Genomic DNA, 24,502 nt, shown 5'->3' with positions numbered 1-24,502 from the left:
GCCCCCCCTCCCCAAAGAGGTGGGAATTCTCCATTCAAGATTGAAGACAATCTGTGTGTGTGTGTGTGTGTGTGTGTGTGTGTGTGTTTGGTAGGGTTTGGAATCTACCATACTTCATCAAATATGAGATGCCTTCAAATGTTTTATGTTCCATCATTATTTTTTGTTCCACTAAGAAAGAAAAAAATTGTTAAACTATGTCACATCTTCTACTATACAATGCATCTGGGTTACCAAGATGTTAAATCTGAAAAATGTTTCTCTTGAAATCAGTGACACCGTAACTGTGTATCTTTTCCTCTTAGTGGGGTGGACCACTTAAGCAAAAGCATTCACCTTCTTTCCTTTAAAGCCTTCTCCTTTTCCGGTCCCTTGAGCCAGTCACCAAGTCGTGTTCTTTCCACCCTGATGCCTCTTTACCTCTCTCCTCCACCAGTGCACCAGCTTCCAACAGAGCCTGCTCATCTTACCCATGCTATCCATTATTCATGCTGTAGCCAGAGTGATCACTTATGCCCCTGCTTAAACATTTCCACTGGCTGCTTTACCCGTAGGGTGAGGTCTGTTTCACTTGGCATTAAATTTTTTGTGGCCTGGCCTCTCCCTGCCATTTTAGTCTCTTGGCACTTCCTCCGAATGAAATTATTTGCTGCTTCCCCAAAGTGCCATTTTTTTTTCAGCTCGCCCGTTCTTTGCACTAGCTGTTTTCTATGCTCGGACTACTCTTCCTCAACAAGTATTTATTGAACAAGTAGTAAGTACCAGGAGCTGAGAACAGTAGTGTGAGCAAGGCAGGCGCGAGTCCAGTTCTCGAAGAAGCTGGTGGGAGAGACAAAAATGTAAACATGTAATTATTAATTATAAGCACGCGTGGTGGGTATTTGTAAAGGTTTGTTGAACATGTCAACTACAGCCCCAGAAAGTTTAGGATTCGAATCCGCCCGGGAGGCAGTCTGAAAGGAATCTACCTGTGACTGACTACCTAGGTGACTTTGTGGAACTGCCAAGTGGAGTCTCCACCTCTGTGAAATGGAAAAATGCGCGTCCCGCAGGATTTCTGGGAGAATTCAGTGTGAGATACAGATGATCACGCGGGTCAGCCGGACCGGTGGGCCCCTCTCCCAGGGGACGCGAGGATCCACCCGCACTGTGGCGCCGGTCCCCACCCCAGGAGGCGGCGGGCGGGACCAGGAGCTCCCTAAGCCGCGCGATCCGCGAGTGCGCACCAGTGTGCCTCCAACCGTCCGGGGCCGAGGGCGGGGCAGGGGCCGCGGGCGTCGGACGCCGACAGAGGGGAGCAGCGCTCCGCCCCATCTCCCCACTTTGGGGGACAGCCCCCCTCTCTCATTCCCGCCTCCGCCCCTGAATCACGGGGGGGCGGGGCCGTGACCCATTCATGCCGGGAATCGGATCCAGATGTTCCCGCGGCGCGTGCAGCTGCATCCTTGCCTTTTTTGGCAAAAAACGTGCGGCCGCGAGCGGATCCCGGGCCGCCTCCGCTAATCCTCGGGAAGAGGGGGAAGAGGGTTGGGGGTCTGGGCCCAGACTGGGAATCCGCGCGGGGTGCTCTGCGGGATTTGGGAAGGGCTGCTAAAGGAGGGGGGCGGCTTGTACTGCAGCGGGGAACCCACCGCCAACTCCACTAGAGTCCGGGACCTCCCTCAAACCCCTCCAACCCCCACCCGGAGGAAAAAGCCCTTCGCCAGCACCGGAGAGGCTGGTTAAGCCTGAGAGGGACTGTAGCAGCGTCGGGGATCCCAGTTCTCTGGAGATTTCCCACCTCGTGGCCCAGCAGCTTCCTCCTCTGCCCTGCACCGAGGAGGTCTGGAAGAGCCTGAGTCTCCCGGTCTTCGAGGGAACCTCCCCACCCCCACCCCCCGCCGCCACCCGCAGACAAAAACAGAGAGGCCTTCGCTTCCTCACACTGCTTTATTGCAGAATCTGGAAGAGGGGGGAATGAACCAATTCCACCCCTCTGCCCATCTCTGGGCAAAACGGAGCGCAAACAAAATGAGAAAACACGGACTGGGCAAAACCCTGTGCTCTAGGATCCCCTTAAACAATGAACCCCCGATTTGCTGCCCAGAGAGCCCCAGCCCTGGGGATAGGGTGGGATTGGGGGTAGGGAGGACCAAGCCTGAGAAGAGTCCACTTCTGAGGGCTTCTCAGGCACCCATAGAAGACCTAAAGTCTCTGGAAAGAAGTCTAGATTGAAGGGGGCCTGGGTCCCAGAGTCCAGGTTTGGAGGGTTGGATAGAGAGCCCTGATCTGGGGAGAGGTCTTGGTCTGGGCACCAGACTGTGGGGAAAAGGTTGAATTCTGAAGTCCAGGCTTGTGAAAGGGATTTGAATCATGGAGGCTCCATAAAGGTCCAGGTTTGGGGGCCCTGGGTCAGGGAGTACCGGTATGGGGGTGTTGGAGTGGGGAAGCTAAATCCTGGAGCCCAGGAGGAGCCCTGATTTGAGGAAGGGCCGGGTCCCAAAGATGGTATGGAAAAGGAGCCTTAGTCCTGGAGCCCTGGTTTGGGAGGCCCTGGGCCCAGGAGTCCTGGCTCAGGGCCCTGCCTGGCTGCAACCCTGGCACAGCACTTGGTCTCCATCCGGCACAAAGCCTTGGCCCACCAGGGAGGTGGAGCAGCGGGCGCAGGAGAAGCAGCTGTGGTGCCAGTGGCGGTCTTCAAAGGACACATACTTGCCTCCGCCGAGTCCTGGAGGGAGGCTGGAGGTTAGCTCCGAGGATCCAGAGCACAGCCCTGTCCCTCAGACTCACCCCATTCCAGATCCTGATCCCGTTCCCTTGCTTGCACCCTACCCGCCGTGCTCGTTGACCCACGTCGCACCTGTGATGGGGCTTTTGCAGCTGCTGCACTTGGGTGCAAAGAGTTCTCCAAAACAGGCCACGCAGTAGGGATCATCATCCCGGGAAGTGAACTGCTGTCCTGCCAGGGGCGTCTGGCATCCCGTGCAGACCAGGCATTCTCGATGCCAGGGCTGGTCACGGTAGGTCACGCCACCTTGCGTCAGCGTCTGTGGGGGCAGCACCGGTCAGCGCGGGGGGGGGGGGGGGGGGAGCGGTGATCCCCACCCTGGGACAAAGCCTCGCTCACTCCCCACCCCCCACCGGCCCTGCCCCCACCTTGCTGCAGCGAGCACAGCGAGGGGCAAACTTGTTCTCATAGCAGGGGACGCAGTAGTGAGCACCCTTGTCTGGCACGAAGGAACGGGAGCCAAGAGGCTGTTCACAGCCGCTGCACAGGAAGCAATGCTCGTGCCATGTCTGGCCTCCATATTCCAGCTTCCGGGACCCTGTAGGGAACAGGGGTCCCTCTCAGAGGCTGGGTCCCAAGCTCCTGCGGGTTGCCCTCTGCTGCCCCCAAGAAGAGACCCCGCTGTTCCCAAAGCCCAAGCTGGGTGGCATCCACACACACGCACTAGGACCCTCACCACCTGTATGGCACCCATGACCCGCTCCTCCCCAAGACACACATGCTAGGCCCCCATAATCTAGACGCGAGGGTCTGGCATGTATGAAGTCCCCACATGTGCTAGATAGGACCATGTCAGTATCCACCAGGCCTCCATGTCACAGGCACGATGACTCAGCACATGCTAAGCCCTTACACACCAGACACGATAGCTTTAGCACACCCACAAAGACCCAAGTGCACTAGGCCAGCGAGTCTCTGCCCCCACTGGGTTCTAACGCTGGGCACCTGGATTCAGTACACGCGAAGCCTTGATGTCTCCTAATCATGTCATTGTCCACATGTCCTCAGCCCTCACCTATCTACAAGGCATGCAGGTCACCATTCATGTTAGGCCTTGTTTACCAATCTCTACCAAGCCCCGATGCGCCCAGCAGGATGGTCTCACTGGACTCCTCGCTCCTAGTGTACTAAATACGCAGGTATGTCTCAAGCTTGTCAGTCTGCCCATGCACGGTAAGCCCACAGGTTTGTACCAGGTCTGGCACATGTTAAACCCTCAGGAACATTCCAAGCACGTGGGTTCCTGCACATGCTAAGCGCTCATGTGTATCCCTGGGCATGCCAGTCCCTGTGCACGCTCATCTCCCAGGAGTGTACAGGCAGGACCAATCCTGTACATGCTCAATTTCCAAAAAGATGCCATGCATGCAGGTCTTTGTAATACTAAGCCTCCCAGGATGCGCCGTACACGTGCCCGTCCCTCGGCCGTGCATGGAGCCTGCGCAGAGGCCTGGCATCAGGGCGGCAGGTGCACGGCGGGGCCTCCGGGGACGTACCGGGCATGACGGTCTCCCCGCAGGCGGAGCACTGTGATGAGAAGGCGCTGCAGTAGCAATCGTTGCAGAGCAGCTCGTTGTCCTGGCAGGTGAAGGGCTCGTCGGCCAGGGAGCGCTTGCAGCGGCAGCAGCGGAAGCAGCCCTCGTGGAAATGGCGGTCTTCATAGAACAGCTCCTGCAGGGAGCATGGCAGGGGCCTGGCACCCGTGCCCCTCTGCCAGCCTCCACCCACTCCTTGCCCGGTCTGGTCCAGTCCTTACCCTGGAGTCATGCCCGATAAGCTGCTGGCACTCGGCACAGGTGTTGGCAAAGGTGCTGTCATAGCAGGGCACACAGTAGGGGCCATCGTCCGTCTGGATGTATTTGCGGCCATACAGGCTCTCGCTGCATTTTGCGCAGTCAAAGGCCTCGCTCATGGTGGCTGTGAGTGAGCCCTGCCAGGTGCCAAAGGTGGGGCATGGTCACCCAGTCGGGCTGTGGCTTAGCCCCTTGCAAAAGCCCTTTGTGTTAAAAACAACAACTACAACAACAACAAACCCAAGAGACCAGGCCTAAGAAATGCGGGGTCCAAACAGCACACGATGAAGATGGGGATGCTTCTGGAAAGCCAGGAGTCATGCATGTTTATTTCTGTATTTAATGGCGTGTGGGGCGGGGGAGAAGGGGTCAGGAAAAAATCAGGAAGCAGAAGTTGTTTTCTTATCTGAGCCCTGGCAGATCTGGGGGGAGGGGGCTTTTCCTGGGTCAGTGACTCATTTCCTGCCCCAGCCTGAGTTTAGCCTCTACTGTCCCTACTGTCCCCAAAGGGACAGGAGCAGGGGCAGAGAGTCACCCCACTCTCTATCGTGAGTGAAGAGCACTCCCGCCCTTTTCTGACTCCCAGGAAGGGGCCTTAGGGATACGGAAAAAGGAACCTCCACTCAGAGCTCCGGAGTGAGGAGCTTAGGGATGTGAATGGGCTGTGCCCGCCCTCTCCCGGTCCAAGAGCCAGTGGAATGTTAGAGGGATATTGGGCCATGAATGGTGGAGGTGGAAGTCACCTCAGGCCTCCTTCCGAGCGGGAGAATCAGCCCAAGCAAGGACTTCAGAGGCTCAGGCTAGGTTTAAGCAGGAAGGAAATCCTGTAAGCTGGACACAGCCAAGCTTCCCCAGCTGGACCCTCTGCCCTCAGCCCCATGCAGCCCCTGCTGGGTCTCTGGTCACACAAGCCCGGGCAGCCTTGGCCTGCACATCTGCAGCAGCTGTGGCAGAAGGATGGCCAGATGTCAGGTTTGGCCGGCAACAGGGGCAAGAAAAGGGAACTGAGATGCCTGGGGAGGGAGGGGGAACTGAAGACAGGGATTACACAGCATGCCCCTGCCATCTCCAGCCAGGCATCACTCCTGGCAGATCTTTCCAGTCCCCTGGGTCATTATTTCCCTCCCCCTGCCTCTGGGAGAAACAGCATCTCCCCAGCTTTTCTGGTTTCTGAGGGTTTGGGGTAGGGGGAGTAGAGGGTGAGGGAATGGGAGCCACAGAAGACATTTTCTCCCCAATCAGGCCCCCTCTTGGGTGGGGAGTCAGGCAAGGGGGAGCCCTGAGAGCTGCGCTGCAGACACCCAGCCCCCACCAAACCTCAGACACTTTCCATTTTCTCAGGAACAAAGCATGTTTGCGGGATGAGGTCATCCACACAGCTGCCTCTGGAACAGGAGCATGGGGAGTGGGGGGGGGGCAGGGAAGTGGGGTTCCCAGTCCCTTTTGCTGCTCCTGACTCCAGTCTCTAGCCCCAGGTTCAGAACTCCCCGCCCCCAGCATCCTCCGTCATGAAGCCTGCTTTCTAAGGGCTGGGATCCCTGGCTGGGTGGAGAGGAACCACCAGGATTCATAGGAAGGGGATGTTCTCACAGCTGCAGAGGAGCCTGGAGAGGTCAAAGGAACCCACCAACCCACTACCTACCCCCCCCACCACTAACTGGCAGTCCCCAGAGTCTGCCCAGGCTCAAGCTGAAGGAAAAGTGCTCCTTTTCTCGGCCACCCCCAGTGGGAAATTCTGGCCAAGAAGCATTGCTCTGGCTTGGAGTTCAGATTCCAGGTGCCAGCAAACGCCCAAGCCTGGAGGGCCTGACTCTTGAAGGGATGTTCTGTGAACTCAAAGCTGCCCTTCTGTACAATGAGTGTGTTGGGGAGGAATACAAAGTTCATACCCCAGGCCAGGCCGCCAGGCCATGAGGCCTCCAGGGGCTGGGATCTTCAGAGAGGAGATTCTGAGGGAGAGCTATGCTGTACAGTAGAGGGTAGCCCTCTTTCTTGTCCACTCCCCACCAGTCAGGCTGGGTTTCCTCTGGCCCAGCATCTGAGGGTTACCTGGGCTGTCAGCCACCGGGCAGCAGGGGGCCACACAGGTGGAGCGTGTGGCTATGGTCTGTCTGGGAGTGACCTGAGTCTTTTCCTTCCTTCCTGGCGTGGCCCACAGCAGCCATCACCTTCCCAGGCCCAGGCTAGCCCTGGGGCCAAACCCTGGGAGGCAGTCACCACTCTGAAACAGGGGCACCCCAAATAGGGTATGGGCATGGCTTCTGTTTCCTTCCCAGAATCCCCCAGGCTCTTAGTCTGTCCAGCTGGATGCTAATGAGGACAGAGTGAAGGGCACAATCAAGGCCCACCTGTCCCTGCCCATCCCCCTCCCTCACCATCTCCCTCCTACTTTCCCTGGCAGGGCTAGGGGACTGAAGACAGCCAGTCTTATATTCCTTCATGGCTAGTGGGGTATTGTGGGGGGGAGGTGCAGGGGAGACTGCTCAGTCTGCCAGATGGCTCTCAGCCCCTGCTTCCACCAACACACACACACACACACACACCCCTACACCTGACCCAGACACACACACATCTGGCACATCCCGGTGAACCTCCCAGAGCTCAGAACGGCTGGATAAATGGCTGAGGCATGTGGCATACAGACGCTCAAATGTGGCATGTGGATCTGAATCCTGACTTCTTCGCTTACTAGCTGGGTGATCTTGGGCAAGTCACTTAAGGTCCCTCTGGGCCTGTTTCCTTATCTAAGCTTACCTCCTACTCCTGCGGTTGCTGTCAGGTTGAAATGTTGGTGCTTGGAAAGCACCTGGCAGAAAGTGAGTAGTCAGTAAATGGTAGCCGTTGGTGTTTTTATTATTAGCCCCTCACACACCAGGGGTCAGACAAGTTTCTGAGCCAGGCCTGGGTCAGGGAGCTGGCCTGGGTTTTGACCTGGAAGTTCTCAGGGTAGACCCACGGATAGAACAAAGAGCCCCCCCGCCGCCCTGGCCCTGTTCTGCTGGGAGAAGTAAAGATGCCCAGGATGTGGGGCTGGCCAAGGAGCTCAGTGGGACCAGCCTGACCCCAGAGAGACCCGTCACCCAGGTACACAGGTATAAGTACCTGCACAATACCCTGCTTTGCACGAAGTGCCATCCTATCCACCATTTCACCATATCTCACAGAAGACAGGCAGGATAGGGGATCATTCCCATCTTACAGTTGAGCATAGAAACCAGGGACAAGCCAGGCCCGAGGTCACTCAGGTCTCAGAAAGGCCTGCTTTCCAGCCTGGAGCCCTTTCCCGTTTTTCTCCCTAAAATTGATGCAGTGGTGGTAAAGGGGGTGGTCAACACTTAAGAGCAGGGGTATGGGATACGGGGTGACATCACCAGCACAGGAACCTCACTCTTCTTCCCCAGCTGCCAACCCTACTGTTGGAAGACACCCATAAGCCTTTCCAACTACCCATGCCAACCGCTCAACTCCTTTGCCCCCCTCCACCATGCACTGTCCAGGAGGACCCTGGCCACGTCCCACAGCTGTAAGTCAGGATCAGAGCAGACCCCTCCCCCAGCTCCCAAGAACTGACAGGAGATTAAAGGGGAGAAACCTAATTCCCCCCACCCCCTCACCTCCTGCTATCAGGCACCAACCCCAAAATTTCCCTTCTCTCCTCCCCTCCCCCCATGGGGCCTAGGAGTCAAAGGAGTTTAGGGGAAGGGGGGTGGGAAGCAGGATCCAGCAGCTGTCTTGGGGACAGCAGAGGAACAGTTCATTCACCCTGGGTCCCCCAGGGCTGAAGGAGCCCGTCCAAGATTTGAGTTTAAAAATAAGTTGGGCTGTCTTGGTATATGCCTGGGGCTCCTTTTTGATCTCAGTCTGTCTCAGGTCCTTTGCCTCACAGGGGTCTGGCTGGCCCAGAGTTTCTGTTTCCCCACATCCTTGCTTCCCAGTCTTTCAGGCCAGAGTCTTTACAGGTCTGTCTGGGAAGCTGTCAATGCGTCCCCATCAAAGCCCGCTCTGCCCAACTCAGCCAGTCCGTTCCTCTGCACACTTGAGCGGTCTTTCTGTTTTGCGTGTATCTATCTCTCTGGCTGGTTGGCTCCCAATGCCCCCGCACACCCCGCGGGTTTCTACCCCTGGACACCCAAATCTTGGTACCTGAGTCTCTCTAAGGGGTTCCTACCCCTTCTCTCACTTAGCACCTCTGTTGCTGAGTGTCTCCGTCTCCAGTTTCTGGACGGCTCTCTAGGCCTCACAGAGGCTAATCTATCACGAGGCTAACGAATCTTAGGCTTCAGCGCCTCTCACTTGCCTAAGACCCTGCAAAGCCCCGGGAAGGTCGCTACAACGTGTCCACGGGGGGCAATGCATGCTTCTCCTTCAGATGCTCCGCTCCACAAAACCTGGGTCGGTCCCTCTGCCTCGGGTCTGCCTCTCGGTGACTCTACCGCCAAGCCTCTGTCCTTTCCTCGGGTATCCCTGCAGCCTCCTGTCTAAGCCTGCCTCTCCTGTCCCAGTCTCGGTCGCGCTCCACCGGGCTTTCTGGAAGCCTCAGTTTTTCGAACCCTCCCGGTGGCTTGCTTCACTCTGGCTTCTCCATTTCAAACTTGGCCCCCTCCCCCGCCCAAGTCTCGGAGCAGCCCCCGCCCCGCTTGGCGTCCAGGATCAGTGCGATCCGGGAGGCACCCTCCGGGGCTCAGCGCCCCCGCGCCGCCCGCTCCCAGCGCGCCCCGAGTCATCTCGGCCGGACCCGGGTCGGGAGTAGGGGGCGGCGGCTGGGGCAGGGAGCGGGGATTCGGAGCCGGGTTCGGCGGGGAGCTCACCTCGAAGCGGGCGGCGGCGGAGGGGAAGCCGGGCCGCGCGTCCCTCACCGGCTCGTACCTGCGGGCCGGGCAGAGCTGGGGCAGAGCAAGCCGCCCGCGAGGCTGCCGGCTGCACACGGACTGTGTGGGCGAGTGGGAGCACTGCCCCAACCCCTCCCCGAGGAAGTGCGCGCGGGGCCCGCCCCGCCCGGACCCCGCCCCCTGGCCGCCCCTGCCCGCGGGGTGGGGACCCCGCCCCGACCCCGCAGCCCAGAGGCTGGGGGCCAGACCCCGCCCACATCTCCTCTTTGCGCTGGAGCCCGCTCCAGGTCCCCTCGGCCGGCCCAGTCTAACCTGGCTCTCCCAACCTTCCCGGGTGGCCAGGACCCCGCCCCCCGTCCCCTCTTCGCTTTCGCCGTACTCTCCCCCTGCCTTCCCCTCTCTCACCGGCAGCCAGCGGGAGACTGCTCTACTCCATCTCAAGGAAGGGGTACAGGACCCAGCAGACCAAACCAAGGTCCATTAGGGGACCAAGAGTCCCCGCCTCTTCGTGAGTGCACCCCTCCCCCCGCTTCCAGCTTACCCCCCACCCCCACCCCCACCCTGGGGTCACACCTAGACCGAGTTTGTAAAAGAGTACTTAATCAAGCCTGGGGGAGGGGGTGGTTTTGATTCTGCTGTCATGGCCCTATCAGTGGGAACCAAGGTGTTCTCTGGCAACAAGGAGTGAAGAGAAGACCCCCTAACCCCGGAGAGGGCCTTGACCTTCAAAGCACTTGATTTCAGGGCTCTGAGTGGCAAAAACAGAAGTAATCAACTCCTTACCTCCAGCTGCGTCCTGGGACAGAGAAGTTTGGCCTTGGTCTCCACAGTACCCAGGAATAGTTTTGACCTTTGAAACCCAGGGGAGACCCTAATCCTTGGCCTCATGGTTTTTGGGTTTCTCAGGGAGGGGTGTGAAGCCTGTGCTCAGATGGGGCACTGCAGGGTTGGTGGAGGGAAGTGGAGGGAACCCCTCCTCCCCCACCTCTACAGTTTCCAATCCTCTGGCTTCCTCCCTGTGCCTGGGAGGGAGGACTGGCGCCTGCCAGGGACACAAGGCCCCTCCAGGTCCTTGAGGCCAACTCCCCTGGGATCCTCAGGCTTGTCACTAGGCATAAATAGCCTCGATGTAGAAGGGTGGGGGAGGGAGGAGGAGGCTCTGCTGTGCTGTTCGCAAAACAAGAGACAACAAACCAACCCTAGAAATAACCTCAGCATCTAGAGTAGAGATTCAGGTGCCCACAGAGGTTCTCCCATCCCCCAGGCTGGGTCCAGCCAAGTTCTCAGAGCAGAGACTCATTCCCATCCAGGCTGGAGCTCCTGAATTCCTTCCACTCCCATCTCTGAATCATATGCTTGCCTTCCTGGGTCCCAAGTCACCCTTGAGGCCAGGTTTCCTTCCAAAATCAAACTAATTGCTTTATTATTGTTCCTGATACCTGGACTGTAAGTGCCATGAGGGCAGGGACTAGGTCCTTCTTGTTCACTACCCCATTCCCAGTACTTACTCCGAAGTCAGCACATAATAAATATCTGATGAATGAATGAATGAATGGCACTGCTTCAGTTTCCACTCCTATCTACCTCATTTTGGACCACAGGTACCTGCTAACCAGAGTCCAGGGAGTAAGCAGCCTGCCCACGGGTGGGCCCTTTCTCTGGGCTTTGTCTTGCAGGTGTAGGTGACTCCTAGACTGGGGAGGGCAGGGAAGATTGCCTGGTTGGAGTAGATGACAAGGCAGGGTCTGATCTGGGGTAAGGAGAGGGCCAAGATGAGCCGCTTTCAGAGAGGGAGGGCTTAAGACTGAGTAAGGAAGGTGATGGATCAAAGATAGAGTTGGGGTCTCTGGTGTTTCCTCACTGCTTGAACCTCTGCTGAACAGCCTTAATAAGAGCTGGCATGTCCTGAGGTCTTTGCACCAGTCCCTCCCTGCCTAAACATTGTGTGTATATATATATATATATATATATATATATATATATATATATATATATAATTTTAAAAGATATACTTTAAAATATATATATTTAAAAGATTTTAAATAAATATCTATATTTCTTTGGCAGAGAGAGATACAGTGAGAGCGGGAAGGAACACAAGTAGGGGGAGTGGGAGAGGGAGAAGCAGGCCTCTTGCTGAGTAAGGAGCCCGACACGGGGCTCCATCCCAGGACCCTGGATCATGACCTGAGCTGAAGGAAGACGCTCAAGGACTGAGCCACCCAGGCGCCCCAGCACTTTGCATACATTAATGTACTTGATTATCCCACAACTGTATGAAATGTGTATTCTTATCCCCATTTTAAGGATGGGAAAATGGAGGTACAGGGAGAATAAGTAACCTGCAAAGATGACACAGCTAATAATGGCAAAGGCTGGATTCAAATCCACACAATCAAATGTCAGAGCTCCTTATGCCATAAAGGGCTTAACCGGCAGGCCCTGCGGCCTCTTTTGTCACTCAACCTCTTTACGCTTCAGTTTGCCCATCCCTTAAGAGTGCTTGACTCCCTGTCTCCCAGCATTCTCATGAGTATTAGAGGCGAGTACACAGTAGGTATTGAGTATGTGGGACTCACTCGGCCCAACACATTCCCTTTCATGGTCCAGTGTTAAGGTTCTGCTGCTTGGATTGGGAGTCTGGAGGCCAGAGAAAATTAGATTTCTGGCTTGGGCCAGCCTGGGGGAGGGACACTGGTAAAGGGCAGGGGCTATGTGTCCTTTCCCCTCCCCATTTCTAGCTCTCCAGTGGGCTCACATTTCCCTTGGCCCAGGAGGACTACGTGCCGCAGGGAGGTCTAGGGATCAGCCACATGGACTCCCTGTTCCCATTTCCCATCAGTCCTCCCCCCCCTCTAGGGAACAGGTGTGTCTGAGCTGGGGCTGGAAGAAGAGCCTGATTGCTGGATGACTAGCCTTGGGTGAGTGGGATCTGGCAATCCGTTCGCCCCTCAGGAAGCCCCCACACACCCTTCCTTATCTCATGCTGGAAGAGGGCTCACTCTGGGTCTTCTGGCTGTTCTCTCACCTTGGAAGCATTTTTAAAGAGGAGCCCCTGAGTGACAACTGACAGGCCTCTCTTGGTTTCCTGTGGGTGCTGAATCACTCCCCAATGCTTGTGATCACAAGCCCTTCTTTCCCCAGTGAGAAAACTTCCTTCCTTCTCTGGGCGTATTGCCCACTCTTACCCACTGGGCTGCCTGGAGCCCCCGCCTGGCCTCATGGCTTAGCAGACACCCTCTTTCAGATTGCCCAGAAACACTATTCTCATGACCCCAAGCCTCGCAATACTCTGTGGGTGTAGAGGGTGAAGTGAATGACTTCTAAAGGGTATGCAGGGTTGGGGGTGGTGGGGCAGGAGAATTAACCTGTTAAATGCCCTCTACAAGCAAGGCACCATGCTAAGTGTTAGTCATTGCCTCCTTCGGTTCTCACAAAAGCCGTATGAGTTGGTTATGTTATTATTTCTGTCTGATAGGATAGGAGGCGGGGCTCAGAGAATTTGACCACGTGGCCCTAAATCCAAGCTGATAGTGGTGGCTGTGCGATTCAAACCCAAGGCTGATTCCTGGGTCCCCTTAACGGAGCTGGGGCTGGAATGGTGGATCAAATCACGAAGGGCCTTGTCTTTCAATGGTTAAGTCACGAATGAGGTGCAAGTTTGTTAATGTCTATGACCTGAGTTGGGCAAAAGGCTCAGATTGAGAGGCAGGAAAAAACTTTTCACATGGCAGATCTCAGCTACTTTCAGCTTTGTCATGCACACCCGTGTGCTGGACTGGCACCTCCAGGGACTGAGGAGAGGATTTCCTCGGAGAGCCTCAGTGGGAGGCGTGAGCTCTGTCACGACAAATGGGTGCAATTGCAGAACTCACTGAGGGTTAGCTTCATGTGATAGAAAAGAAAACCAAACACCTCTGAAGTGCCCTACTGTGCCCAACCCTCTCTCTAGCCTATTGGTAGCTTTAGTAACAACAACAACAACCATTGCTCCAATTGATTGTGAACTCGTTTAAGGGGTGAACACAGCATTAAGCACTTTAAACGTATTAGTTCTTTTAATCCTTACAACAATTCCGTGGACATACTATTATTACTATCATTTTACAGATGGGGAGATCGAGGTTCATTGAAGCTAATTTTGCCTTGGCTGGTGGCAGTTAGGATCAGAACACACCTCTGTGGTTTTTGGTCCTAATCATTACATTGTACCGCCTCTGAAACTCAATTCTGTCAGCCAGTCATTCCTTCAGGGTGTGAGGGACTCAAAGCTTTTAACTACCGCCGGGAGAGAACTCCTGCATTCAGCTGTAAGCCTCTCCACAGTCCTGTGAAGCAAGCAGAACACGCTATTATTATCCTTGTTTTATGGACGAGAAAAATGATGCTCATTAAAATCAAAAGACCTGTCAAAAGTCACACAGCTGGTAAGTGGCAGAGCCAAACAATGGCTTTAAGTTCTCCTGTCTATAGGGTGCGCTTTCCCGCACAGGATAAAAAATTCACACGACTCATACCTTGTCACACACTGCATAAATCGGGTAATTGGAGCGGAGCGGTAGGTGACTGCGCGTGCGCACACCCAAGCCCTGCTCAGCCCGAGGGCAGTGCCAGCCACGTGTTCCCAGGAGCCAACGCGGAGCCGAGCGCGAAAACGAGATCTCGGTACACTTGCACAAGTTCTGGCGAATGAGAACAGACTCTTGCAGAGTCACGGGACTAGACCCAGGAAACTACACTTCCCAGAAGCAGCTTGGGGCTGGACGTCTCCGCTGGAGGACGTAGTTCCGGAAAAGCAGGCGCCGGATAGGCTGCGGATAGGACGTGGGCTGTTCTAAGCAGCTGGCGCCCCGGCCTATTTCCGGTAGGATCGGCGGACACGGCCGCAGAGGGTTTGTGGGGCAGGCGTTGTCTACTCGAGTTTTTCCAGGCGTGAGCAGACATGGCGGCGGCTTTTCGGAAGGCGGCTAAATCCCGGCAGCGGGAACATCGAGAGCGAAGCCAGGTAGGACCGCACAGGCCCCACGAGTGCTACCCTCGCCTCCTTCCTCTCTCCACCTGCGGGCCCCGGTCCCTTCCCAACGTCTAGGGAGCACGTAAATAAACTCAAATGTATGCTAAAGACGCGGGCGTGCCTGGGGCGGAGCCCCGCGACTTGGCGAGGTCGGGGGTCGTCGTTCTCTCTCTAGGAGGAGCATTGGCTGTCTTGCAGAGTTTTCAGGGAGGGAGTTGGGTGAGACACTGTATAAAGCGCTTGACTGGGGGGAAGGTGAGGTCAGAGCGCACACGGGCTGGAACTGGAACCCCATCTGTGGGCCCTGCCCGCTGCACAGGGGGTCTGTGACCGAAGAGGTTGGTGATGATAATGTTTTTATCACTGTCTGGCGTGGGCATTGTGCAAAATCCGTGAAGCTCCGCCACATAACGTTTTTGTTTATGTCTCACACTGTAATGTTGATGTTTTCTATCCCCATTATACAGATGAGGAAGCTGAGGTCCAGGGAGCTGAAGTGACTTGTCTAGTGACAAACACCAAATTCAGGTGGATAAACAGTTGTAGGACTTTGGAGGGTGTGTCTGTGTTGAGAAGGTTGAGTAGAAATTCGTTTAGTATATGAAGAATCAGTGTATTCATTCCACTTTGCTTAGAAATCACATCGTAACCAATCCAGAAGGGCCCTTAGGGATATCTGGTCCAGCTTCATTTGGCAGTTGGGGAAGAGGGAGAAGGGCACATGCAAAGTTGTGTTTCTGACTGATGGGATGGAACTAAGGCTTCTTGACTGCTGTTCAGTCTTCCTGCTTAATAGCATTTATCAGACTTTTATTGTGCGTTTGCTATGTGCTCAGTGGTGTGCTGGGAGCAGTGGTGTAATTTGTTTGCCACCTTGTCTGAACCTATTCGTGGACTTGTGTAAAACTAATGATAGAAATGTTTGTTGTGTGCCAGAGCCAGAGAAAGTGCAGAATGCTTTACTGTCATTATCTCATTTAACTCTCACACCGTGTGGAAGTAGGTATTACTATTTTTTCACATTTGCAGATGGGGAAGCTACGGCTCAGATAGGTTAACATGCCCAAAGACATACAGTGTCGCTGGCAAGCAGCAAAGCCAGGAATCAGGCCCCATGTTTTGAATCCAGGGGCCACTAAAAGATGAATTAAGAGGCACCTTTATAAGAGATGGCACATGAAGAATGCCAAATGAGGAATTTGAAAGCAAAGAGTAGAGATGATGAGGGAAAGCATCACAATAGAACTTGGTGGACTTGAAAGGCAGCGATAATAACATTTTGAGCACTTACTGTATGCAGGGTACAGCCCAACAGCTGTATAGGATCATGTCCTTTAAATCTGCAGCATGTCTGTGAGGTGGATATTATCCTCATTTTCCAGATGAGGACTCTGATGCTTAAATAGATTGAATAGTGTGTCTAAAGTCACAGTTGTAAATAGTTGATTTGGATTAACAGAGAAGACCGGGCTTCTTCGGCTGGCCATAAGCATGACATGGTCATGTCTGAGTAGGAGTAGAGGGTCTTTGTGGGAGAGATGAAGAGAAGGCCATGCTGGTGAGGTGGGTAGACATGTTGACAGGAGTGCTCCATGTTTGGGTCAATTTGGACTTTATTCTCTAGATCCTTCACTGAGGTGCTGGGTCTCTGAGATGCCAGGTCTCCTGTAACACAGATCCCTTTGAATTAGTGTTTTTGTATTTTGTGGATAGATACCCAGTAGTGTGATTCCTGGATCATAGAGTAGTTCTATTTTTAACTTTTTGAGGAAGCTGCCTGTTTTCCACAGTGGCTGCACCAGTTTGCATTCCCAGCACCAGTGTAAGAGGTTTCCTTTTTCTCCATGTCCTCACCAGCACCTGTTCTTGTGTTTTGTTTGTTACTATTATTTCTTTTTAGTGTTGGTGTTATTTTAATTACTGAGTTATTTATTACATCATTTCAAGGATAAGAGACGTGACTAAAAACCTCATCTAAATTATTGGAGAAGTTTAATCAGAGAGAGGTATTATGTACTTCTTCAAAAGTTGAGATTATTCAGAGCAGAAGAGGATGCAGTCTTCATGTGGTGAGGAAGAGCACAGACTGTGGCCCCATATGGAACGGGTTCCAGTTCTAGCTCTGCCAGTTATTCCGTGTTCTTGGGCAAGCCTCATTCCCCTTTTGGAAAATTGGGATAACAGTTGTGTGTTTTATCTACTTCTCTTGTTTGTTATGGGGATTAAATGAGATTGTAACAAGCATAGCAGATTGTTTTGTAACAGAGTTGGTGCCTAATAACTGTAGCCTGTTACCGAGTGGGCAGAAACATCTAGCACAGACACTGACATGTATTACTTGCTCAACAAGTAGCTTGTAGAAAGATAATGCCAAGATACAATCCTTGTGCCTTCCATACTATCCAAGTTCTTGTCAGAAAAAGTATTTTGTGTCACACTTGGCTTTTTCTGTCATATTTCTTAGCAAAGATAGAATAGTAATATGCTGGGTACCTGCTTTGTGCCAGGCCATGTGCAGACACTACCACTCACAGAGGCTCATTTAATCCTCATGATAACCATGAGAAGCAGGTACTGTTACTCTCATTTTATAATTAGGAACCAGCAGCTCAGAGAAGTTAAGAGACTTGCCCAAGGTCACAGGTTGTTAAGAGGTAAAGCTTGGATTTGAACCTCGTTCTCCAAACTAAATTTAGTGCCCTTGCCACAGTTGCCTCCCTGTTATTATGTTTTCCCTTCATAGTATTTTATAAACCCTTGGATTAAGTCTGTAGTAATTTTAGTACAGCTGGCAACGGCTTGCTTAGTGCCGAGTCATTGTTGCCTCTCTCTGTCCTTAATAGGCCAGGAAGCCTACTATGGCGGTGCTTGTGACCTCTCTGGCGGCTGTGTGGTACCTCTCATCCTTGGGCAGAGCCAAGTTGGGGGAGGGGAGGGAACAGGGTAGCAAGTTGGCTCCAAGGACATGGATTTACTGAGCACTCCAGAGACTCTTGTTCCTGTCAGATGTCATGTTGATTTCAGTATGTTTTTGCTGAGGGAACTAAGCAGTTTTTTTTTTTTCCTTTTGCCTTCTAGCCTGGCTTTCGAAAACATCTGGGCCTGTTGGAGAAAAAGAAAGATTACAAACTTCGTGCAGAGTGAGTTCAGTTTTCTGGTTGGGGGTGCCGCCGAGAAAGCTGACGGCTTCCCTGCACTGCAGCTGAATTGCTCAAGTGTCTGACAGGGGATAATTTCTTGCCATTGACAAAATGGCCAAAACTCTGGCAACCTGTCACATACTTGTCTGTGACCCTAACCTTTTCTCTTTGTTGGGCAGAGCATAATTTATTTAACTGTAGTTGCATTGTGAAATTTTTTTTCTTTCTTTTTTTTTAATTATGTTGCTCTAGATAGTTTTCTCAGATTGGCTTTGATTTGCTCCTGCCTTGGTGTGTGAGCCAAAAGCTGAATCTTTTTTTTCCCTCTCCCTTTTCTTGAAATGTGAGATATAATCTAAAATTCCAGTCATTGAGTCTCTTACATCACTGCGTGTGTGGTGTGGAATGAAGAGATGTGAAAGATGGATTCATAAGACTGAGCGTGGGTGATAATGAACTCTGAAAACATTTTATAAAACAATTACCCCCATTCTTTTTCTTTAGCACTTTATTTGCAGAATACTTTATAATTGTTTGTTAACCATGCTTGTCAGCTGAGGTCCTTTTGTGCTCCTGGTACAGATGGTGATGGATTAAGTGGATTGCTCTGCGTCCCAGAGTTTTAAAGGCTAATAATGATAACTGAGTGCTATTACTGCACCAGGCAGTGTTTTAGAAGACTTGCAATTTTTACACTTACGTATTCCTCCCAGTAACCTTCTGGGAGGCTATTATTATCATACCCATTTTACAGAATAAATTGAGATACAGATTGGTTAACTAATTTACCCACATTACTTAGCCAGAAGTGGTAGAGTCCAGATTTTCATCCAAATAGTCTGGCTCCAGAGGCCATGATTCTAGTCCGTATGCTGTATTGCACTGTGGAGTTTCTGAATCTTATTTGGTCACTTGGTGCCCAAGTTTGCTTTAGAACCCTGTCTAGGGGCGCCTGGGTGGCTCAGTGGGTTGGGCCTCTGCCTTCGGCTCGGGTCATGGTCTCAGGGTCCTGGGATCGAAGCCTGCATCAGGCTCTGCTCATTGGGGAGCCTGCTTCCCCCCTCCCTCTGCCTGCTTCTCTGCCTACTTGTGATCTCTCTTTCTCTCTTTCTCTCTGTCAAATAAATAAAATCTTGGGGAAAAAAAGAGAACCCTGTCTAATAAGCTCTGATGTGTGCTTTGTTTGGTGTTTCCCTTTGAGGAGGTAAACGGCACTAAAATATGTGAGATGTTAATCTCAGGTGAGTTTTGGGATAGGAGAGGAGCCTACACAGACAGTAGCTCAACATCAATGACTGTGGAGTCTGGATCAAATCTAGGCATTGCTTTGGCTTTTTGGGGTTTCATTTTAAGTAAACTTTAGATGCTTGTAAAGTTTGCTCATTGTGAGTTTTTTGTTTTTGTTGTGAACCTCGTTTAACCTTTTAGTGACTACCGAAAAAAGCAGGAATACCTCAGAGCTCTCCGGAAGAAGGCTCTTGAAAAAAATCCAGATGAATTCTACTACAAAATGACTCGGGTTAAACTCCAGGTGGGTGCCTAATGGATCAGTTGGTATTCTGAGCTCCACCTCATTAAAGAAAATAAGGATGGGGGAAGAGATGGAGAGGAAGGATCCTTGGCCTTTATTTAGCCCTTCTCTAGTTGGTCCAGGTGTTCTTGGTCCGTATCCAAGGCAAATTGCCCCTTCATGAACAGCATGCATTTCTGCTCCGGAATCTGAGTTGTCTTATGTCTGGAGCTGTTCTTAGAGTGGATGACAAGGTGCTAAATTGAACACGCATCTTGGGCTTAGTGTACTGGACTGCTGTTGTATATGGTATTCGGTTGTCTTTGTTCCAGTCATGAGCTATGTTAATGACTTATTCATGATTTTAATCTAATAGGGAATGTATGTTTTAAATTTGGATTTTAGGATGGAGTTCACGTTATTAAGGAGACTAAGGAGGAAGTAACTCCAGAACAACTGAAACTGATGAGAACCCAGGATGTCAAATACATAGAAATGAAAAGGGTTGCAGAAGCTAAGGTAATAATTGAAACCCGTTGTTCTGGTGTATTTTTGTTATTGAAGAAAAATAAAAATTCACTGGTATCAAATTGTAAGTTGATTTCTTCTGGCATTTACAGATTAAAAGTGCTTCTTGATGGTAGTGATTTAGAAGTATAGTCAATATGGTGGAGTGAAAAGCGTTCATGTTTGGAAATGAGACTTATTTAGGTTTGAATTCTGGCATTGTCATTTATTAGCCCCATGATTATGGACAAATTAACTTTTTTGAGAGATTGATGCCTCATTTCTATCTCATGGGAATGTTAAGTGAGTTTTGTGGAATGTGTAGCCCAGTACCTGACATGTGGTTGGTGCTTGGTAAATTTTAGTTACCTTTTCCTTTAAAAAAAAATGAGGCACATTTTTTGGTGGCTCGTGATAATGATGTGAAATGGTTTAAACTTGTGCACGTTCATTTCTGATACCCTGGACGAACCCGATGTAAAATGAGATCATGTTCTGTATTCTAGAAAATTGAAAGACTAAAATCAGAGCTCCATCTGCTGGATTTCCAGGGGAAGCAGCAGAATAAACATGTGTTTTTTTTTGACACCAAAAAGGAAGGTATGAAATATATGAGGGTTTCTGGGATATCTAGTGTGTTGATCTGTGTTTGGCATTACATGGTGCCTTAAGAATTGTATTGACTTTCAGTTGAGCAGTTTGATGTTGCCACTCACCTGCGAACAGCTCCGGAACTTGTTGACAGAGTCTTTAACAGACCAACAATAGAGACTTTGCAGAAGGAGAAAGTGAAGGGGGTTACCCAGCAGACTCGACTGAAGGTAATTTCCTCTGTTGTTTTTTGAGTCTGAGCGTAGGAGCATCTAGGGTTGGTTGGTTGGTTGGTTTTTGTCACTGCATTGGGGATGGGAGTGGAGGAGGGTTCCTTGGGGTATTGTTTTTGGTTTTGGGTCCTTGGTTTTTAAGATTGGGGAACTTGTGGCCTAATGGTCAGTAATTTAGGGTCTGGCTTTTAGATTTGCATTATTTGAATCCCACCTCTCACTCTGGGCTTTGTGCTTTTAAGGCTTGTGACTGATGCAGAGAGGGGAGGGGACACTGAAGATTAAGGGATTTGGCATATTCCGATACCGAACCTTTAGCACCAAACATATATCTCAGAAAGTCTTTTTTTTTTTTTTTAAAGATTTTATTTATTATTTATTTGAGAGAGAGACAGTGAGAGAGAGCATGAGCTAGGAGAAGGTCAGAGAGAGAAGCAGACTCCCCGCGGAGCCGGGAGCCCGATGCGGGACTCGATCCCGGCACTCCAGGATCATGACCTGAGCCGAAGGCAGTCGTCCAACCAACTGAGCCACCCAGGCGTCCCATATCTCAGAAAGTCTTTACGTATTATGCATTTGTAACCAAAGTTTTGTATTGACTTTTCTTTATGGTGCCTTTCATCTCTGGAACTGGGTTTGTGCAGAAGACATGCTTTTTTCTCAAAGCCTTCTGGAGTTGAACTCTCACTTCTGACTGATTCATTTAAAAAAATGCTGTCAATGTGTTTCAAGCAGACAGCTGTTCTGTTTTGATTTGAATCATTTACACCGCATCAGCTTTGCTTCCAATGTTTAATTTCACAGCAGTTTCTCTAGCTCAGAGGCAGCTAAACTTGCTGTAGTAATATAAATACCCCTAATTAGTTTGACTATATTGGGTAATCCCATAAATTTGACAGTCTGTGTAATAAAGTGAAAACAAAAGCTGTCTAAAACCACTGCTGTGAGACTGTGCTAGAATTGGTGAATTGTTTAAATCTGAAGCCCAGTCATAGTCCCCTCTTGACGATAACACTTCCAGCTGAGGAGCCGGCTGACTAGTGTTCTCGTGATAACCCTGTTTGTCAATTAGTTGTATTTTCAATTAGCTGTGTCACTAACACTTCTCAAGTATTGTGGTAGTCCCTAAAGAGATTAGTGCTCCAAACAGAACAGTTCACCAACACGCCTTTTGAGAAGTTGGGAAGGTTTGAATCTTGCCATTTTTGTCGAGTGGTATTGTTTCTTTCAGTGGTTCTTTTGAGAGCAAAAATATGTTCATTAAGACTGCTGGTGGGTGATTGCAAGGGAATTTTTAACCTGTAACTTGGAGGGGTGGGCAGTCTGGGTGGGCTTCAGGAAGTCTGTGAACACTCTTTACACACTGATACTTTGTGTAAATGGGTATATATGTTTGCACAGATTTGTACCAACACACATACATACTTATTTCAAGAAAGAATGAAAAAAAAAAAAAAAAAGAATCCAGAGCTTTCATGAGTTTCTCAGGGGTTTATAATTCCCCCAAATTTAAGGACCCCTGGCCTTTGAGGGGTATTTAGCAGGGAGTGTTCTTGGGTCGGCTCTCACCGAAAAAGTCCCTCTCTCTGAGTTCTGTGGTTCTCAGACACCAGCACACTGGCCAGTGGCCTTTCTGTCCTCTGTTCACATTGTGTAGGGTTTCCAGGTCTGGCTCATTCCTGTATTGCCTTAGGTAACCGGGACGCTCACATAGAGGTTGAACAGCTTAGTGTAGTAGTGGAAAGATTCCTGGGATCTCTGAGACTCTTGAGACAGTCCTGACTCTGTTCCAGGTGAACCACGTGTCCCTGGGCAAGTCTCCAGGGTTCTGCTTAGCTCTAGAATGTGGTGTTCCTAAAATGGACAGTTTTATAGTCACTTGTTGTGTTGATTTCTGAGTGAGAAGGGAGTTGATGAAACCTTTTATGCATTGGGACTTAAGTGGATTAAAAAGCAGGTTTTTTATTCATTTTTATCTTGTTCATTTTATTGAAAATGTGTGTGTGTTTCTTCCGCAGCGGATAGCTAAAGAAAGACAAAAGCAGTATAACTGCCTGACACAGCGGATTGAACGTGAGAAGAAATTGTTTGTTATTGCACAGAAAATTCAAACACGAAAAGATCTTCTGGTGAGGAGAGAGAGCCTGAGGCCTTCCTTTTTTTTTTTCCCCCCCTCTTCCTCTTGTAAAGGTCTTAACTGAAACTGGATTTCAGCTGTGTGTAAATCAACCCCAGTGAAAATGTCTGCTCCTCAGGGGCAGTGGTTTGAGCCAGTGTCTGTTACTCTGACAGTGTTGAAATGTTCCTTGATTAAGAAGGATAATAAGGGGCTTATTAGTCAGTGCTCTGAAACAGCAAAGGGTAGGATCAGGTAGCACATGAACTTTATAGCTTGTGAGCGGCTACGTGTAACATTTAAACAGGTTAACAAAACAGTGCGTGTCACTCACTGGTGTTTAAAAATAGACAACATTGTGTAGTTAAAGAGCACAACTAAGGATTATGCGGTGTCCCGTTCATATTCTTATTGTTCCTTTAAATGTCAGATTCTTCAGCTTTGCAGATCCTTCAGATCTGCCTTTCTCAGCTAGGGTTCTGTGAGAATATGCCCTACAAAAAAATGATTTGAGTATCTCCCCTCTCAGTTTTTCCAAGAACTTCTACATACTTGTAGCATTCTAGATCCCCGGGGGAGAAAAGGATTCGTTGTGTTTGGGGATACTTTGGGGTGGTGGCTTCGTCTCTCCTGCACTTGGAGAAGGACTGAACTAGGGCCTCTCTAATAGGTAGTTTATTAACCTTCTTGTTTTTAAAAACCCTCTCCCGCTGTTTACTGGTAACTTTTTTACTCTTTTGTAGGATAAAACTCAGAAGGTGAAGGTGAAGAGACAAACTGTGAACTCTCCAGCTATTTACAAATTCCAGTGTCGTCGAAAACGTTGAAGTGGTTGAAGTGGCGTAGATAAGCTTTGTCATTCCACATGGAAAATAATTGTTTTTCCTAACTTCGCATTCCATTAGTCTGAATGACATGGTTTTTCCTGTTTGTGACTTTCATTTATTACAGATCTGGCATTTGATATCTTTCTGCGAACAACATTTAAACGCTTTCCCTTGTCTTGCTTTTTTTGGGGTATGAAATCATGCCCAAATATATTTTTATATACCTACGTATTTTCTTCATGATGACCGTTCTATAATCTCATTGTGACAAATTTGGAAAAAAATGAATTCATCTCTAACCCCAGTACTTACTGAAGAACACCAAATAGTTATTAGTGCTAGGAGCTAGGGCATTGGAAGTGAACAATACTGTGAATGTTCTGCTTTATTTCCTCCCTTCTCTAAAGGCATGTACTGGTTTTTTTTTTTGTTTGCTTTATTTTTGTGTTCTGTAAGTATAATTATAGCAAACAATTTTATACCTTTTTTACTTAAGTTAGCCCTTCCATTTTGTTACATCACTAAATTTTTAAAAAGTAATATATGTCCGTAGTAAAAATTAAAATAAATATTTTTATTATTTATTTGCATGTCCTATCCAGTGGGTAGACTGATTTTACCCTCCTTCCTTCTGTTTTTATTGGCTATTCAGGTGGCTTCATAAATTAGCCAAGGAGGAATTTTTTTTTTTCTCTTACACTTTATAGCTACAGATAGAAACCTTGGAACTAGGAACCCACAGTGGCACCTCCTTATTGATGAAGCTCAATCAAACAGACCGGGCCTTCTGTTCCTGCCCTCTGCACTTCTGGCCAACTCATGATTCCAAGGCTATAAATGGCTTGGTTCAGGCCTTTGCCCTGGCGATAGGGACTCCAGGGCATGTGTAGCAGCTTTCTTCCCAGAGTCTCACCCCTCCCTGCCCATGGAGGGGAGGTAGGCTGAGGCTGTCAAGACAGGGCTGAGCATGCTTAAAGCAAAGGTGGGAGGAGCAGGGTTCTGGGAGGCTTGCTTACACTTCACCCCCTGGAGGGGGAACAGCTGTGTCTGGATTTTAAAGAGTAAAAAAAAAAATCATCCTTAAAACTTAGTATGTTCTTATGACTGCTAGGCTCCTGTATAAAGTGTAAAATGAAAGCCCGTTTCCTCAGGTTGTACCCAGTGGGATTTAGATC

General features: G+C 50.3%; 2 protein-coding genes across 3 annotated transcripts; one reads left to right on the top strand and one right to left on the bottom strand.

The window, feature by feature from the left end:
• Window positions 1–1,914: 1,914 nt before the first annotated feature.
• Window positions 1,915–10,320, bottom strand: FHL3 (four and a half LIM domains 3). 2 transcript variants are annotated; one of them, XM_047727595.1, is made up of 6 exons: window positions 10,173–10,320; window positions 4,524–4,697; window positions 4,264–4,438; window positions 3,136–3,305; window positions 2,840–3,026; window positions 1,915–2,707 (listed from the first exon to the last, which is right to left on the bottom strand). In XM_047727595.1, exons 1-6 carry the CDS (start codon window positions 10,275–10,277, stop codon window positions 2,553–2,555), a joined length of 966 nt encoding a protein of 321 aa, XP_047583551.1. In that variant the 5' UTR covers window positions 10,278–10,320; the 3' UTR covers window positions 1,915–2,552. The 2 variants fall into 2 exon arrangements, with proteins under 2 accessions (XP_047583551.1, XP_047583552.1); XM_047727596.1 differs by lacking the exon at window positions 10,173–10,320 and adding an exon at window positions 9,369–9,526.
• Window positions 10,321–14,255: 3,935 nt separating this feature from the next.
• UTP11 (UTP11 small subunit processome component) lies at window positions 14,256–23,917 on the top strand. The gene is made up of 8 exons (XM_047727793.1): window positions 14,256–14,394; window positions 17,482–17,543; window positions 18,972–19,074; window positions 19,459–19,572; window positions 20,067–20,160; window positions 20,251–20,381; window positions 22,403–22,513; window positions 23,244–23,917. Exons 1-8 carry the CDS (start codon window positions 14,332–14,334, stop codon window positions 23,325–23,327), a joined length of 762 nt encoding a protein of 253 aa, XP_047583749.1. The 5' UTR covers window positions 14,256–14,331; the 3' UTR covers window positions 23,328–23,917.
• Window positions 23,918–24,502: the final 585 nt, after the last annotated feature.

Source organism: Lutra lutra, chromosome 4 (genome assembly GCF_902655055.1).
Source record: "Lutra lutra chromosome 4, mLutLut1.2, whole genome shotgun sequence".
In the NCBI taxonomy this organism is placed as follows: Eukaryota; Metazoa; Chordata; class Mammalia; order Carnivora; family Mustelidae; genus Lutra; species Lutra lutra.
The sequence above is the reverse complement of the archived record's forward strand: the minus strand, read 5'-3'. Positions and strand labels throughout refer to the sequence as shown.

What these genes read in the sequence shown, in the direction of transcription:
- FHL3 (XM_047727595.1), bottom strand. Translation starts at nt 10,277, where the DNA reads ATGAGGCCAAGGATTAGGGTCTCCCCTGGGTTTCAAAGGTCAAAACTA. An exon ending in CGGGGAGACCGTCATGCCCG is followed by an intron (nt 3,306 to 4,263) that starts GTACGTCCCCGG and finishes TGTTCCCTACAG; the next exon opens with GGTCCCGGAAGCTGGAATAT. An exon ending in GCTGTGCTCGCTGCAGCAAG is followed by an intron (nt 3,027 to 3,135) that starts GTGGGGGCAGGG and finishes CTGCCCCCACAG; the next exon opens with ACGCTGACGCAAGGTGGCGT.
- UTP11 (XM_047727793.1), top strand. Translation starts at nt 14,332, where the DNA reads ATGGCGGCGGCTTTTCGGAAGGCGGCTAAATCCCGGCAGCGGGAACAT. An exon ending in TGACTCGGGTTAAACTCCAG is followed by an intron (nt 19,075 to 19,458) that starts GTGGGTGCCTAA and finishes TTTGGATTTTAG; the next exon opens with GATGGAGTTCACGTTATTAA. An exon ending in AAACACGAAAAGATCTTCTG is followed by an intron (nt 22,514 to 23,243) that starts GTGAGGAGAGAG and finishes ACTCTTTTGTAG; the next exon opens with GATAAAACTCAGAAGGTGAA.